Source organism: Xenopus laevis, chromosome 9_10S (genome assembly GCF_017654675.1).
Source record: "Xenopus laevis strain J_2021 chromosome 9_10S, Xenopus_laevis_v10.1, whole genome shotgun sequence".
NCBI lineage: Eukaryota > Metazoa > Chordata > Amphibia > Anura > Pipidae > Xenopus > Xenopus laevis.
The window spans coordinates 56,671,487-56,690,221 of record NC_054388.1 but is presented as its reverse complement, the minus strand read 5'-3'; the positions used below and the strand labels follow the sequence as shown (position 1 = coordinate 56,690,221).

At 37.3% G+C, this 18,735-nt stretch overlaps 1 protein-coding gene across 1 annotated transcript in view; it reads left to right on the top strand.

Annotated features, from left to right (window-relative positions):
- LOC108702259 (low-density lipoprotein receptor-related protein 1B-like) overlaps positions 1 to 18,735 on the top strand; it is a 724,128-nt gene that overhangs the window by 272,790 nt on the left and 432,603 nt on the right. Inside the window, exons 8-11 of the mRNA XM_041578093.1 lie at positions 9,535 to 9,757; positions 15,851 to 16,022; positions 16,266 to 16,409; positions 16,905 to 17,141. Coding sequence (XP_041434027.1) covers positions 9,535 to 9,757; positions 15,851 to 16,022; positions 16,266 to 16,409; positions 16,905 to 17,141 — 776 coding nt within the window. The remainder of the gene's footprint in view (positions 1 to 9,534; positions 9,758 to 15,850; positions 16,023 to 16,265; positions 16,410 to 16,904; positions 17,142 to 18,735) is intronic.

The window sequence follows — 18,735 nt, the reverse complement described above, 5'->3', positions numbered from 1 at the left end:
AGTTCGAATTTCAAATGGTCGAATATGGCTACTTCGACCATCAAATGGGCTACTTAGACCTTCGACTACAACCTTCGACTTTGAATCGAACGATTCAAACTAAAAATCGTTCGACTATTCGACCATTCGATAGTCGAAGTACTGTCTCTTTAAAAAATTCTTCGACCCCCTAGTTCGCCACCTAAAACCTACCGAGGCCAATGTTAGCCTATGAGGACGGTCCCCAAAGGCTTCCTAACAATTTTCTGATCGAAGGAATATCCTTCAATTGATGGATTAAAATCCTTCGAATCGTTCGATTCGAAGGATTTAATCGTTAATCGTTTGATTGAACAATTATTCCTTCGATCGTTCGATCGTAGGAATAGAGCTAAATCCTTCGACTTCGATATTCGAAGTCGAAGGATTTTACTTTGACGGTCGAATATCGAGGGTTAATTAACGCCTTTTCCTGTTTTTTGTATGATGTGCACAAAATCCATCAATACAGTATCTCTGACTATTCTTTCTTAGCATACATGATCTATTATCTCTTTGTAGACAGTTAGAGAGCTAGAGTAAATCAATGATTTTCCCACATTATGATTAATTTGGACATGGACAAGAGGTCTGTTTTCATCTAAAGAAATGTGGTTCTGAATTTCACATAGCGTGAGAGCTTTATTTGCAGTGTTACTCAGTGTCTGCTGAATTTTGTCTAATCCCTGCAAGTTACTATAAGTAATTGAATGCTGTTCTCTGAACAATAACTGACAAATTGTCAGAAATTCAATTACAGTAAAAACACATCTTTCACAGATATCTTCATTTTTTTAGACATCTCTTAGAGCATTACATATTAAACAAAGATACACCTAATCCAAGATTTGGTTCAGTATTCACCCAAATCTCCGAATTTTATGGAAGATTCAGATTCAACCAAATCCTATCGAACTGATTATATCATGCTGTAATGATAGTTAAAGCTAAAACCAACTTAGGAGTCATTTATGACTCCTAAGTGCAGTGGCATGAAAAAATATTCAGTTAATTAAAGATAATTGCATTTAAAGCCACTCCTTGCACTTTTGCATAGTTGTGCTGAACACCTGTTTGTTACAAAAATAGTGCACAAGTATGATTACTGATGCAGGGAACACCTGGAGCTACTGCCATCTCAAAGATGGCTGTAGCTCCATGTATCACACAGTGGCCTGCATCATTAGATGCAGTGAACTTGCAACTAAAGAATCAGGCACATATATTATTTTGATGCCAAATGCTGAAATTGCATCTGATTTGCAAATTGCGCTTTGCACACTTTGCCTTGGGGAATAATTATTAAGGTTGAATTTAGAGTTTATGGGAGTTTATAAAAACCCCCATAAACTCGAAATTCGAAAAAAAAACCTGACCAATCAAAATGTATTAAAAAAATCATTTTTTTTTTATATTCGGGTGAATAGGAACGACCCGCAAACTCAAATCGAATTCGAATCTAACTGGATTTGAGGTTCTTTTACCAAAAAATAAATAAAAAATTTTTTTTTTTCAATGACTCCATATTTGTTGTAGGAGGTCCTCCATAGGCTAAGACACCAATTCAGCAGGTTTTAGATGGTGAATACTCGAATTTGAATTCTTAAAGGGACAGTACATGATACATTTCGAAATCAACTTACACTAAAATAAGCTCAAAATTTGAATTTAAAAATTAGAATTTTCAATTTGACCCTTGATAAATCTGCCCCTATTGTCTCAATCCTTTCTTTTCATCTTTCTCCTGAGCACTATCCATATAACAGAATGATGTTCAGTTGATAAATTGACCCTGGTTTTAGCTCTGATAAATCCATTAAACACTTTCCAGTCCTCCATGTCAGTTTAAGGATATATCCATGTTTATGGACTGTGACTGTGGAAAAACCCATAAATTATAATTTACACTTCCTTATTTACTTGATAAATAGTACCCATTTACTTGATACCATTTATTTGATAAATACAACTCTACCTTAAAATCTGCCCCTATGCACTTAGTTTAACTTGAAATTGAAATCCTAAAATAATGTTACTTTAATTTTCAGTTACATTTTTTGTTCAGTGCTGCTGACTTTTTTAAATTTACCGTTTTCTAGTGATGGGTGAATTGCACCTGTTTCACTTTGCCAAAAATTTTCGAAAAGTTAAGAAATCTGCCAAATGCATATCCTGGCAAAACCTGATGAAAAATTTCTAGGGTTGCACCGAATCCTTTTCAGTAGGATTTGGATTCGGCCGAATCCTTCTGTCCAGCCAAACCGAATCAGAGTTTGTATATGCAAATTAGGGGCGGAGAGGGAAATCGCGTACATTTTTGTCACAAAACAAGGAAGTAAAACATTTTTCCCCTTCCCACCCCTAATTTGCATATGCAAATTAGGTGTCCGATTTGGTTCGGTATTCCGCCAAATCCTTCCTGAAGGATTCAGGGGTTCGGCCGAATCCAAAATAGTGGATTCGGTGCATCCCTAAAAATTTCACTCATCATTACAGTGTTCTCAAATGTCAGAATACAAATTAGGGTTTCAAAACTTGGACACATCTATAGTGAGAGATTCAGAATGCAAAAATTATGGATTTGCTACATTCCTAGTTGCATGGCAAATTTTAAGCACAGATTTGCAAACATTTTCACCATTTGCAAAAAAGCTAGTTTTTACATACAGTATAAGCCCCAAAAAATGTGATCCAATCAGTTTGATTCTTAAGTCAAAGGGCAGAGCTCTCCACAATCCATCCAGAGTAAAAGTACTGCAAACCAGAAGCTTTAGTTGACTCACTGGGCCTATAGAAAGGGGCTATTATTTGAGATTAAATAAGGAGACAGGAGAACCCAATTACTTTCTGGTACACATTTTGTGAGTATTAGGATGGTATGTGTGTGTAACAACATTAAAGTGACAAATACCGCTATAAAAGGGGTGCAATCATATTCATAAAATGCATTCAAACCATAGAAGAGGTTTCAGAAGTAGGCTTGATGATTTGTTCCTCCTTACAAAGACAAAAATCACAAATGCTAGATCTATAGGCTATGATATGTTCACATGGTACTACTGTACTACTGCTCCTCCTGTCAGTGTGGGGAACAAGCATTAGTACTTTGCACAAAAACGTAAAATGTTAGGCTGGGGGAGCTTTCTTTTAAAATATAATTAAATATCTCAAAGATTTTAGGAAAAAGCAATAAACTTTTTATTAAACTTCCACTGCAGTTTTCAGTTTTTTTTTTTTAAATAACACCAATAATATTTTAATTATAATTCAATTTAACAGTAAACATATTAGGCACTAGTAGGCAACAAAAAGTTATATCTATTTAATTTTGTACCAATGAGTAGTAGCAGCTGGTATGAAAATATCTGAAATATGATTTTTTTAGGGGGGAAATACACTAATACACTGTATAATTAATTGCAATACGTGATTTAATACATGATAGAATTGAAGTTTTTAGAGGACTAGGATTCCTGGTACACCCTAATTTCCAGAAACAGAAACAATCATTATTATACTGTATATGAGTTGTGCACAGTTTGTTTTTATTACTCATTGTAATGTTATGTAATGCACAGATGGGCAATTTATGTATACATCTCAGATTTTTCATATTCCATCTTTTGCATAGTCATGTAGATAATTTAAATGTAATTGGTGTAGCTATAATTCACGTTTAAAGCAGAGTTTAAAACAAGAACATATTATAATGATTTACCTGGCCTTGTTTTTACTAAAACTTTTCATTGAAACAAGACTGTTTTGTTTCAGGTTCCGCTGTTAGGACCAACATTTGGTCTGGGCACACTCAGCATAAAAAATAACAGATATATTAAAACACAGCTGTGTCAGTCATAATTCACATTTTTGGGTGGAAGTACTCATCACAAAGCTTCCAACAGCATCTAGTAGAGCAAACAGGCATTCTCCATAACCCCTCCCCCTGCCAACCTGGACCTACTATAGGGTTACAAACTGACAGCTAAGGAACCACTGGTACAATATAAACATAATGCACATAGAAGTGTGCTGTTAAAGAATAGGATCTATCATCCTGAATGCTGGGATTCTGAAATTTTCCAGATAAGAGGTCTTTCTGAAATTTACATATCTATGCTGTGTCTTCTAAAAATTATTTAAACTTTAAATATAGCCACTAGGATTGTTTTGCCACCAATATAGATTAATGCAGCTTAGTTTGCGTCAAATACAAGGAACTGTTTAATTATTACAGAGAAAAAGGTAGTGTTGTTTAATAATAAAAATTATTTCCTGATAATAGGTTCTATGGGAGAAAGCCTTTCAGATTATTTGGAAAAATTAATTAAGACCTTTCTGGATAACGGGTTTCTGGATAAGGGACCCCATACATGTACTATGATAATCATTTTCTGTTTTAATTTAAAATTTCTAAATACTAGCTGCATGACTTTAGAGCGAGGAAGAAAACCCATTTTGCTGAATCTATGAGGCCCATTTACTAACATTGCAATGTTTTTCCACGAATCATGAAATATTTGTGGTTTTCCTATATTTCTAAAAAGCTTTTAAGTGATAAAACACGTAAACCTTTAATGCCAGACTTCACCAAGTAAAAGTTTTTGAGGTGCTATCAATCCATGGGATATGTGCTTCTATTGGACCAGTTTTAATCAAATCACACCTTTGGAGGTTTTTGGATTTTTTTATCACTAAGAATTGTTAAATAAAATTCACTTTTTTGCTTGCACTTTTAATAATATGCCTCCACATGTCACTTTAGATGAACGGAGTAAAGTTTATTGTTCAGCATATATACAGTAGGTTAGGTTAATTTAGGTTTGGCAGTGAAAAAAGCAGGCACAAGTCATCATGTACTTTACACCTTGCCTCCACCGCAGGTGCCTGTGGTAATTGTGCTCCAGAATGTAGTGCAAGGACCTGTGTTTGTGGGGAACATAGTAACATAGTAACATAGTAAGTAAGGTTGAAAAAAGACACATGTCCATCGAGTTCAACCTTTTTTTTTTTCTTTTTTTTATTAACTACCTATCTGCCAGTTGATCCAGAGGAAGGCAAAAAACCCATCTGAAGCCTCTCCAATTTGCCTTAGTGGGGGAAAAATTCCTTCCTGACTCCAAAATGGCAATCGGACTAGTCCCTGGATCAACTTGGACTATGAGCTATTTCCCATAACCCTGTATTCCCTTACATGCTAAAAAGCCATCCAACCCCTTCTTAAAGCTATCTAATGTATCAGCCTGTACAACTGATTCAGGGAGAGAATTCCACATCTTCACAGCTCTCACTGTAAAAAAAACCCTTCCGAATATTTAGGCGGAACCTCTTTTCTTCTAATCGGAATGGGTGACCTCGTGTCAGCTGGAAAGACCTACTGGTAAATAAAGCATTAGAGAGATTATTGTATGATCCCCTTATATATTTATACATAGTCATCATATCACCCCTTAAGCGCCTCTTCTCCAGCGTGAACATCTCCAATTTGGCCAGCCTTTCCTCATAGCTAAGATTTTCAATAACTTTTACCAGCTTAGTTGCCCTTCTCTGTACCCTCTCTAATACAATAATGTCCTGTTTGAGTGATGGAGACCAAAACTGTACGGCATATTCTAGATGGGGCCTTACCAGTGCTCTATACAGTGGAAGAATGACCCCCTCATCCCTTGACTCTATGCCCCTTTTAATACAGCTCAAGACCTTATTTGCCCTTGATGCTGCTGACTGGCATTGCTTGCTACAGCCAAGTTTATCATCTACAAGGACTCCAAGGTCCTTTTCCATAATGGATTTGCCTAGTGCGGTCCCATTAAGGGTATAAGTGGCTTGGATATTTTTACATCCCAGGTGCATGACTTTACATTTATCAACATTGAATCTCATTTGCCCAACATTGAATCTCAGCTGCCCAGATTGCCAGTTTGTCAAGATCATGTTGCAAGGATGCCACATCCTGGATGGAATTAATTGGGCTGGATAATTTTGTGTCATCTGCAAACACTGATACATTACTTACAACACCCTCCCCTAAGTCATTAATGAACAAGTTAAATAAAAGTGGACCCAATACTAAGCCCTGGGGGACCCCACTAAGAACCTTACTCCAAGTAGAGAATGTCCCATTAACAACCACCCTCTGTACCCGATCCTGTAGCCAGTTTCCTATCCATGTGCAAACGACTTCATTAAGCCCAACAGACCTTAGTTTAGAAAGCAGTCGTTTGTGGGGCACAGTATCAAACGCTTTGTCAAAATCCAAATAGATCACATCTACTGCCCCCCCACTATCCAGAATCTTACTTACCACATCATAAAATGCAATCAAATTCGTCTGACATGACCTATCCTTCATAAAGCCATGCTGATTGTTGCTCATAATGCTATTCATTAGGACAAAATTTTGAATGTGATCCCTTAAAAAGCCTTCAAATAATTTGCCCACCACAGATGTCAAGTTTACTGGCCTATAATTGCCAGGCTGAGATCGTAATCCCTTTTTAAATATTGGAATAACATCAGCTTTTCTCCAATCCATAGGCACCATACCAGATGACAGTGAATCTGAGAAAATCAGAAATAAGGGCTGGTCTAAAACTGAACTAAGCTCTCTTAGAACCCGGGGGTGTATGCCATCAGGCCCTGGAGCCTTGTTTACATTAATTTGTATTAAAGCTTTATGAATCATATCCTGAGTCAGCCACTGACTAGATTGAGCTGAACCATTCGTGCAGTTATTAAGTGAGCCTGTGAACCCAGACTCCTCTATTGTATACACTGAAGAAAAGAACTGATTTAACACATTTGCCTTATCTGTATCTGTTACAACCATACTGGTACCATTATGTAATGGAGCAACACTCTCAACCTGCATCTTTTTACTATTAATATATTTAAAAAACTTTTTAGGGTTAGTTTTCACCTCCACCGCAATTAACTCTTCATTTCTTTTCTTAGCCTTCCGGATTGCTGATTTACAACATTTATTACAGTGTTTATATTCATTAAATGCAGCTTCTGTCCCTACAGATTTGTAGTTTTTAAATGCCTTTCTCTTCTTTCCCATTAACTTCTTTACCTCTGTATTAAGCCACACAGGATGATTCTTAGAGCTTCTACGTTTAGTCCTTAAGGGAATAAATTGAGAACAATAATGATTTAATATCATTTTAAAGGACAACCATTTCTGTTCTGAGTTTTTAGCTGAAAACCTAATGCCCCAATCAATGCTCTGTAGGGCAGCCCTCAAGGCACTAAAATTAGCTTTTGCAAAATTCATGGTTTTTGTTGCCCCAGTATATTTTTGTTTTTTGCACCAGACATTAAAAGATATAACATTATGGTCACTATTACCCAGGGGTTCAATGACTTGCACATTTGCTATAAGTTCTGGGTCATTTGAGATCACTAAATCAAGAGGCTCCTCAACAACCTGTGCTAAAAAATTGTCTTGCAATAAGTTTATAAACTTGTTCCCATTAACTGATCTAGCAGTACCGTTGCTCCAGTCAATATCTGGGTAATTAAAATCCCCCATTATCATTACTTTACCTAAACTAGCAGCCTTTTCTATTTGCATTAGGAGCTTTGTCTCTTCCTCCTCACTTACATTAGGGGGTCTATAGCATACGCCTACAATTAATTTGCTGGATTCTTTACAATTGGTGAAGAACTCCACCCATACGACTTCTGGCCCCTCATTTTCTAACATAACCTCCTCCTTTATATGAGCTTTTAAATCCTGCCTAACATACAGACATACCCCTCCTTTTCTATTGCCTCTGTCCCTCCGAAACAAAGTATAGCCACCGATATTTACTGCCCAGTCATGTGACTCATTCAGCCATGATTCGGCCACACCAATCACATCATATTTTCCTTCCATCACCAGCAGCTCCAGCTCTCCCATTATACCAGTGAGACTTCTTGCATTTGTAAACATACATTTAATACTGGCACCATATTGAACATATGACATGTGGTCCTCCCTATCCTTAACAGTATCCCCAGCCAAATCTCCTCCCCCATTTTCCCTTTCTTTGCCCACTATCACATCTAACCTGTCTACCACTGAATCTTTTACTGAACCCTCCCCCCCACACCTAGTTTAAAATCTCCTCCAACCCTCTAGCCATCTTCTCTCCCAAAACAGCTGCCCCATCATCATTGAGGTGCAGCCCATCCCTAGCAAAGAGCTTGTAGCCGACTGAAAAATCAGCCCAGAGTAGCTATTCTTAAGAAGAAGGCTGGGAGAGTGACTTGGATGCTTGAAGCTTATGATTAAGTGTCAGATGGAGGGATGGGCGAATTTGACCAGTTTAGTTTCGACGAAAATTCGCCACTGGCAATTTTTTTTTTGACGCGCGTCTTTTTTTTTTATGGGCGTCAGTTCCACGGCGAAACAAGATTCGCCCGTCTCTAGTCAGATGGACACAAACATGTGTAAAGCTTGAAATGATGGTCTGAATAAAGATTTTCTCTATTTTTTTAACAAATATTGTTAAAATATCTGTCTGCTTGTTGGTTCCAGAGTGCACTTGCCTTCTATTGTTCTATACAGAGTGGATTGGATGTTCAACTTTCTTCCCTGTAACCTGCACATCTATTATATGCACAAGTTAGGGAGCCCTGACAGGGGTGATGATAGGATTGCTTTGCACCCACCAGTGCTATGCATTGCACCTTGTGCAGTATTTTCAATCTGCAGCAATGCCCTAGACTCAAGATCTGGGTACTTTTCTCCCTTATTATATTGTGTTGCTTCTTGTACTAATCTAGCCCTATGAGCTGCAAAGGTTATAGCTAGCAAGTGTAAAACAGATTTTTGGACACTTTTCTTGACAACATAAATATGCTGTTCAATAAACGTATCTTTTGACTTTGCAAATAATGATCAGAAACTACACTGATCTGCTGAAACAAGCGCCAAACCAATCTGCCATCTGATCATTGCTGTAATATATTATAGTGTCACCTACACAACCCTACACTTTTTCTATGACTAAGTAAGCAGAGTTGGATTTATAATTCCAATCACTGTTTTGCTTGCTTTTGTATTGTATTTATTTCGTATTAAGATGAAGCAGCTAAGTACAGTTTATATTGAACAATCTTCATAGTCTGCATAGTAATTTGTGCCTACATACATATTAAGCACCTTCCTTTAACAATTCTTTAAAACTTAAATTGGTAAACATTAGCTTCTAGCGTATTCCACGATAACAGAAGTAATGTAGGTATGACTTTCCAAGAATGTCAACTAAGTAATAGGGTTTATTATTCTTCATAACCTTAATATTGTTAATAAAACCAACATAATTATCTGGCAGTTATAGATGCAGTTAGTGCATTGTGGGTGGATTCAATACTTGATTGTTGTTTTACCTGGAGTACATTGCCTATCATGATCATTCAACCAGTTTCTTCAGGTCATAGTGTGAGATGTAGTTTGGGACCATAAAGAGGAGTATCCATCTATACTTGACTAAAGTCTTACACATATAAATATTTATTTTTTTACAGGAAACTCTTCTTCACGGACTATGGGAATCTTGCAAAAGTTGAAAGGTGTGACTTGGATGGAATGAACAGGACAAGGATAGTTGTTTCGAAACTGGAGCAGCCAACAGCCCTGACTCTGGATCTTGTTAATAAATTTGTTTACTGGGCAGATGTCTACCTGGACTATATTGAAGTGGTTGACTATGAAGGGCGAAACAGACAATCAATAATTCAGGGCAAAGAGGTAATATTTTCATTTTACAAAAAGAAGAGTGCTCTTCTCATCTTAAATAATAAATAAAGTCTAAAAATTTATCTGATGTTTAGGTCTGTTGGCCTAAGCTACCTCAGCTATAATATAAGTTTTATAATACAAAATATATACACAAATGAGATTTGTGAATGATTATTACGGCACCATTTAGAACAAACCGTGCTTGTAAAATAGAATAAACTCGCTTTTGAAATATATCAACTCATACTCACTACATCTTCTGCATTTTGTGCAAACAATGCACAAATGTATAAGGCTATGATGTGTCCGATATTTACAGTATTAAAAAAAGAGATGCACCAAATCCAGATGAATCCCCAAATCCTTCATGAAAGATTTGGCCGAATACCGAACTGATCCCGGATCCTAATTTGCATATGGAAATCCTGCGGGAAATTCGGCCCAAATTCGCCCATCACTAATGATAACTGTAGCTAGGTAGCTATTACAGCAGTTGTACAAAAACAAAATCACATTTTAAGCAGGTGCTAGATGATAGAAAAAAAGCTTTAACAGATGAAGATTGAAAACTATTATTTTAATTAGGTTTTAAAACACAACTAAGAACTAACATTTACTGCCCATGTAATGAAATGAGATTGTCCATCACTTACCCAAGTCCCTAACTATAATATTTTTCCACCATTAGTTTATTTTGTATCAGCCAACATAATAAAGCACCTCACATAAACGAATGGCATATTATCTTGGTAACAAAGGTGATTTCATAATTAAATTCAATAACTATGTAATTTTTTCCTGCTACTATGAGAAAACGGGTTGCAAGTTCATTTTTAATTAAAGTGTGTTTGCTTAAAAGCAAAAGTCTAAAAGGGATGTCACTTCAATATAAAAAGAATCTATGTTTGCTTGCCATGACCTGAGGGATGGCCATGGAATTAAAAACCCATTACCATTTCTTCTAGAAGCAGAATGTTCAAGCTTGCCAGCAACGTTCTTCATAACGGTGGAATAACAATAATTAGCATCTGTTTCATGTGAGGCAAGGTGCTGCTTTATTAACTTTGTAGATATTTATGAGGCTGCTACTTTAGAAGTACCAACCTGAGGCCCATATCTTTTTCAATGAGTTTCACTAATAATTTCTTTTAAATGAAAGGATAACAGAAAAACATGAATTTGTTTCACGTAATTTTATTATGCTTATCGAAGCAATTTTGTTAGGTGAAATTGTCTTCAAATCTGTATCTGTTTCATAATCAAGTTCATCATTTTTTTGTTTTAGACAGCTATCTGTTGAATTTATATAATTTGAATTATGCTAGAAAGCATTGTGTAGTGAATATAAATATGCTTTTATAGCATAATATTAGAATATTAATGTCCGATGCTCAATCCGTGAGTAGTTTGCAGTCAAGCTCAGAATATTCCAAGTTGATCCTACTGAATTAGCATAAACTGCCTGAACAAAATGATATAAATCATCCTTTTTCCTGGCCACTCCATATCAGCATTACATACGGGGGCTCCATGCATCTCCCACCCATAGACCAGAAAGTCCCTCCCTCTCAAAAACTTTAAAGCAACCATCAGGGCCCACCTACTTTGTCTTTTGTCTTTCTGTCCTTTGCAATGACTGACCAGAGGTTCCTTCCTAGTTGGTTCATATATCCCCTAGGCAGTTGTAAGCTTCCTCAGATGGATTAGGGCAGGTGATTTAAGAGTTGAGCACCTGGCTCACAACAGTGCTATCCCGAGGCAACTTCCTATGAGGTTGTGCCATAAAGGTGACCCCTGGAGGTTGTCTGTGGCACAAGGAGTTCTATCCCCTCTTCCCCTTGTGTGTTTTCTCCAACCTGCTTTCCTGTGTAGTGGGGGTAGGAGGGGACACTGACTGGATCCCACCTTGCCTCCTCCGAGGACTGTGCGGCTTCAGGCTGCCTCCGTTCTGAGGAGGCATTGTGTTCCCTCCTCCAGACACATGGCGGCCATCTTCTTGGTGGGCTGGTGCAGTCTTTTGGCGGCAATGCGCTTCTGGTTCCAGTCCCACAGGTTTTTAATTCTGCCACAGTCTGGTGTTCTTGTTGCCTATCTTGCTCCACACAGGTTCCTGAAGGTTCGAGTCTTCCTGTCTCTGATCCAGCACTGGTAGGTGGATGGGGTTATTTGGTTCCTGTCTTGTCTGGTTTGTCTGGCTGTTTTTAGAGGGAGATTGTCCTATCTCCTGTCAAGGGATCTTTTTCAGTGCCTCCCTCTCAGCCTCTACATTCTATTGAAGGTCACTTTTTGCCTGGTTCCTTAGCCTCTGGAGCCTCTGCCCTCCAAGCTAGGTAGGTCCCTCCTTAACTTTTTCTTTTTTTCTTTTCTTCCATTTTCTTTACTCTCTCTCTCTCCCTTTTCTCTTTTCAGCTTGCCTGAAGATGTTTCTTCCAAGAAGCATAGAATAAAAAGTCCCCATTCAGGTCCCCCAGAATGCTTGGGTTGCTTTAGCCCTCTGTCAGTGGTAAAAAATTCTGCAAATCTTGCTGGAGAGATTTCTGCAATTCAGCCTCTTGGTCCCCTGCCTTGACTCCAGGAAATGTGGAAGAGTGTCAAGACTTTGTCTCCCAGCATAGTGATGACTGGGGAGCAGCAGAGGATTCCTCTGAGGATGATTGTCTTTCCCCTGAGTTACATTTGGATGCCTTGTTGGACTCAGATAAGGAAGCAGACAGTCCCCAGGATTCATTTGATCTTTCCTTGGTCACTCTGCTTATTAAGGCAGAGAAACAGTCCCTGGGGGTAGAAGAAGAGGGCACGGGATCCACAACTCTTAAGGTCCTGCCATCTCCTGCAAAAAACGGTCATGTATAGAAAACTACCTTGCCAATTGACGACAGCTCTGCCCTAAGGGACCCCATGGACAGACAAGTAGATTCGGACCTCAGAAAGGGGTTTTTAGTGTCTGGAACAGCATGCAAACCAGCAGTGGCACTGGTCTCTGTGGCTAAGACCATGTCCTTCTGGATAGAGGGAATCAACAGGGCCCTTGCCGAAGGAGTGGATAAGAAGGAAATTTCATATAGCCTAGCAGAACTCAAGCTGGCTACAGCTTTTATTTCGGAGGGCGCAGTAGATCTCACCAGATTAGCATCTCTCTGGCTCAGATCCTGGATGGTGGATGTCTCCTCCAAGATAAGTTTGTGTACCTTACTGTTTGAGGGTCCATGCCATGGTTGACATAATAGACAAGGCATCAGGGGGAAAAAGCTTATTTTTACCACAAGAAAAGAAGAAGCCAAGATCTTTTTATTTTAGGTCCTCTATTTTTCGTGGCTCAGGAAGTCTTCCATGTTATCTGCCTATTGCAAACTTTGGAAAAGATTTCAGTTTTGGTGCAATCAGCTTGGATTCTCGTGGGAAGAGATCTCTCTTCCTCAGGTTCTAGGTTTCCTCCAATCCGGGTTAGAGAATTGTCTGCAGTACAGAACCCTCAAAGCTCATGCTTCTGCCATATCAGCCATGTCAGGAAAATCCTGGTCTTCGGATCCTACAATCCAAAGATTCTCCAAAGTAACCTTAAAGGTCTGGCCTATTTTCTCAAAGGAATTTCAAAAAGCAGAGGATCTAAAGAAAATTGATCCAGTGAGGTGTCTGAAGCGTTACCTGGCAGTGTTAGCTTCCTTCAGGAAGTCAGATAGGCTATTTGTTGTCCCAGCAGGAAACAGAAAAAGACAGACTGCCGCCACTTCAACCATCAGCAGATGGACGACCTTCTCCAAAGCCTCAGGGCAAGCTAGCACTGGAAGGTTTAACATCTCACTCCACCAGGGAGGTTGTTCTTCTTGGGCAGTGTTGGCGGATTTTCCTCCATCACACATCTGGGAAGTGGCTTTATGGTCTTCAGTTTAAACCTTCATTAAGCACTGTTGGTCGGTTGAGTAACCATGCTTTTGTGGCAGGGGCCCACCTTGCCTTTTCTTGTCAGTAAAACATTTTTTAAATCAGCATCTCTGGTGTTTTGTGGTTTTTCCCACCCCAGAAGTGCGATGGCTTGGTCTATCCTTGGTATGTAATGCTGATATTGAGTGGCCAGCAAAGGGGGAGAATTCCTATCATACTTACTGTAATTCTCTTTTCCTGGCCACTCTCCATATCAGTATTTCCCCTCTTTTGGCCAGAAGCTAGGTATCAGACGAGGTACTGTAGGTGGGCCCTGGAGGTGGCTTTAAAGTTTTTGGGAAGGAGGAACTTTCTGGTCTATGGGCATGGATGGGAGGAGCCCCGCATGTAATGCTGATATGAAGAGTGGTCCGGAAAAGAGAATAACGGTAAGTATGATAGGAATTCTCCCCCTTTCAACTCTTTTAGGGAATTTCATGTGAAGTGAATTTATCACGGTTTGACAGCGAAAATCTCAACTGTATCAGCTGTATCAGCTCATTGATGTGATCCTTACCCAAGAGCCCCTAATCTGGCCTTAGGGCCAGAAATCTAATTAGCCCGGTACCGCCAACCTTGCCATTATTCTTTTGAATTGCAGCAAAAATACAAAACTGAATTTTAATACATTTTCCCCTAAATGTTAGAATAAAATAAGGTGTTAAAAATGCCCAGAGTGTATCATTATCATCCAAATGACATATGTTTAGTTCAAGAGGGGTGCAATAAGGAACACATAAAATGTTTGCATCACCTTTAAAGCAATGTAAATCTTCAAAAGAAGCCTTTTAATTTATGTATACTCCCCATTATCCAAATTAATTATGGCAATTGCAGAAGCAATACATTCTCCACTAAGAATCCTACTTACCAGATCTCCACTGTCTTTTTTAGCCCACTATTACAGTGAAATTGAACATAGTAGCTTAGAAAGAGTGCTGCTTTGAAAAAAGTAAAAAAAGTTGTTGACTTAATGCCTATAGCTATTATATGAACACACACAAAAAACAAATACAAGAAGCCAATTACACACAAGCATTATTTTCCATTTATTTATTATCCATTTTTCTGTTTCTCCTGCATGATATGAACTTCTGAGCCTGGGATATTTTAGCATTATAACTCTTAACATGCTTTGATATAGTTAAACATGCTGGATGTTGTTAACGGTTAGTTTTTGGTAACTTATTGACCTGTCCTCTTAAAAGTGCAGTAATATTATAGCTAGAGTTATTGTATGCCCGAATATGACAGTTTTATGGATATTAACAATTATACATATTAATTTGACCAACCACAGTTGTTTGACTAAGACAGTTCTCAAAAGCATAACCTAGTGGTTTTAAATACATTATGAATACATTAAGAGTCCCTTTATCAACAAATACAACACACATTGTCATCTGATTGGCAGACTTCACAGTGCATTGCAGTATTTATAAAGCCGAGTTTTAATTTTCTATGCACAATTGTCTAGTTTAAAAACAATATCAGCCATCACCAATTGCCATTTGTTTACAGATCAATTTCCCACTGACTTGAATGAGCTAACTCACAAAAAGAAATGAATATGATTGCATAAAAAATACACACCTATCAACTTATACACTTGAGGTAGCCTCTGTATACTGAGCTGTTCCTTATATGAAAGCAAAGCAAAAGCTTTAGCTTGGATAAGGGAGCAGTTCAGTGGACATTTGATTTGGTTTGATTGTGCTAACATCAACAAGATGAAGAATGTAAGTTTATTTTCATTTTCAGATTTTGCCTTCTTTAACAGAATAAAGATGTGTTATAATTAAATCAACAGGCAAAAATGAAACGGTGTGTTTAGAGCAAATTCTATCCTTTGAACTAAAGGTAAAAAAGGGAGGGTATTTTGCCCCTTTCATATTTCATCATCCTTTAAACAAAGAGAAACATAATTTTATTTTACTGTGGTTTTAGCCTTTACCCAGAACTGTTTGATTCATGAAGATCACTAGATCCTTCTCCATGTAGTAAGTAGCAACACCATAGTTAAACAGAACAAAAGAAACAGGTATGACTTCTATTTGCTCAAAATACTGTATACATACAGTTGTTTCCTAATTCAAAGCTTATCATTTTACTACTATTATGCTATTCTGTTACTAGTCTCTTCCATGGAAAAATTAAACTACCTTGTTTTTACATTTATAGGTCAGTCATGTGTATGGTTTATCGTTATTTGAAAATTATTTGTATGCCAGTAACACAGATAGCTCCACCATCTTAACAATAAACCGGTTTAATAGCACAGATGTCCACTCACTGCTGAGTCTAGAAAATGCCTGTGACATTCACATTTATCACAAAAGAACACAGCCAGCAGGTAAGGACCCAAAATCAAGTCAACATTGATTGGAATAAAACACTTTTTGTTGCATCTGTGACTGTTATAATATAGAAAACAATTATGCTGTGCTTGTAAAGGAATGAAAAGCTGAAATTATGCTTAATTCATGAAAAGTAATTAAGTCAGTGTTTTGTCAAAATAAACTGAACTTTGTTGTCAGAGGCGTTGCCATGTTAAAGTAAAACATGATGATGATTCTTTCCCAATGATTTGTTGTAGTCAGGCGCTATGCATGTGAAATAAACCCAGATGGAATGCCTGGGGGATGCGAACACATCTGCCTGCTCGGCTCCAGTTATAAAATGAGAACTTGTCGCTGCAAGACTGGCTTCAGCTTGGCAAGTGATGGAAGGTCATGTAAAAGTATGTTGAACAATTAAATGTTTCTAAAGCATTATGTAAACAATTATATCAATAAAAGTATGTTGAACAATAAAATGTTTCTAAAGCATTATGTAAAAATTAATATACAACAATGTGTAATTAAAAATGAAATTCATACTCTTGTACAAGCAAATTTTGAAAAAGAAAATTACTAAATCATCCTCAAACACTATTGCAGATTAGTCAAAACTAAAACTGCAGGCTGAATCAGTAATATTATCACAGAAATTAATCCAGATACCTGTAAATTAAATCCAAACCTATATAAGATAGAAGTCCTGTATATGTGCCTGATAAAATACATACATAATTTGAGTACATTGTTGTAAAGTCAATTTAGATGGAACATTTTCCCTCCCATACTTAGCAATAATATTAATGAATATTAATAGCAATACAGTGTTAAAATATAAGAAAATATTTTACATTGTGGTTCTAATTTATATGATCTTGTACATTCTACTTGATCTACAGAGCCTAAGAATGAGTTGTTCCTGTTTTATGGGAAAGGAAGGCCAGGAATTATTCGAGCAATGGATCTAAATACCAAAGTTTCTGATGAATACATGCTTCCCATTGAAAATTTAGTTAACCCCAGAGCTCTAGACTACCATGCAGAGACCAACTATATTTACTTTGCTGACACTACCAGCTTTCTTATTGGGCGGCAAAAAATGGATGGATTGGGAAGAGAAACAATTCTCAAAGATGGTATGTAACCACTATTATGGGAGAATACATTTTACAATTATGAAGAGTCTATCTAGTTATCTATCTATCTATCCATCCATCCATCCATCCATCCATCCATCCATCCATCCATCCATCCATCCATCCATCCATCCATCCATCTATCTATCTATCTATCTATCTATCTAAAATATTAATGCAGGTTTCCTTTCTTTTACTTGAAAATAATTCAATCATATACTTTTCATCTAGTAATTTATCTCTATTATTTCTTGATGCAAATTTTCCATAAGTAAAGCTATCCTACTATCATCAAATCAATTGCAGACATTTAGGGGCCTATTTATTGAACCTCACATTTCTCTGGTCATGTTTTTAAAGGGGAAAATCTTGATTTCTATGCTCCGAAGCTGCTAAAAATTGGAATATGAAAATACTTGTCAGCTAAAACCTGTCGAAATGATGTAGAAGACAATGGCAGATGGTCCCTTTGACAATTGGGTTGTTTGCACAGGTTTTCATTCAATAATATGATAAATTTGAGTTTTCAGAAAAACAATTCAATAAAGTCAAGTTTTTGAAGCGACATTCAATAAAGACGAGTTCAAAAAGTTGCACGATTTGAATTGATGCTCTATTTTGTTGCAACTTTTTGTCGCAACATTTTTTCAAGACAAGTTTTATTGGTAAATTTAGGGGATTCAGGTTTGGTAGTCTGGACAAATTAGTTTTTTTTAATAAAGTGAGGAAAAATCGAGTTTTAGCAAATAACCCCATTACTATCTTAGCATAGAGAAAGGTTCTGGTACCGAGTTAGCCATTCTTTCATTGTGATGAAAAACATAGCACACATCTAGATTTGCACCACATCAATCTATAATGTACCATAACAACCTTTATATGTTTGTGTATAGTGAATGACAGCAGATCATTTTTTTCTGGCAATTTATTTTGTCTTCAATTCTGCTTCTGAACTCTGAATAGAAGCCAGCTGATTAAGAGCCAGGGCACATGCTCAGATTCAGGGAGATTAGTCGATTGGCGGCACATCTCCTCTTCCTTAGGGTTACTAATCTCCCTGAACTTCCTCCCGCCAGCTGTAAATCACCGGTGGGATGGCACTCAGAGCGCTTCATTTTCTGTAGCCTCCAGAAGTTGCCTCACGAGGAATTTAGTTGTAGCCGGCGGGAGGCAGTTCTGTCGCTGGGCGACTAATCTCCCAGAGTGTGTGAATAGAAAAACTGACTTTTTGAGAGTCAGATCCAGAGCACAGAGAAAAACAAATACATTCTTTCAACTGCAATTATTTTTACAAATAACTTTTACATTCTGAAAATGTTTACTACTATGATTTTGCTTTGAAGTACATCTATCATTGTGCAAACATAGTTTGTATTTTAGTTTTTTAAAACTATATGAGAATGAACATTACCTGTAAACAGACAATGTCTAGAATGTCTATTATAGTGGCATTCAGGATGGTTAAAAAAAGATAAATAGAAAACCGCAATAAGAATCAAGTTGGGTTGTGCTACCTTTCAAACCCCAATACAGATTGTTGGAATAGAGAATGATGCAATCTGCACACTTTTTAATTCTATTACATTTGTACAAA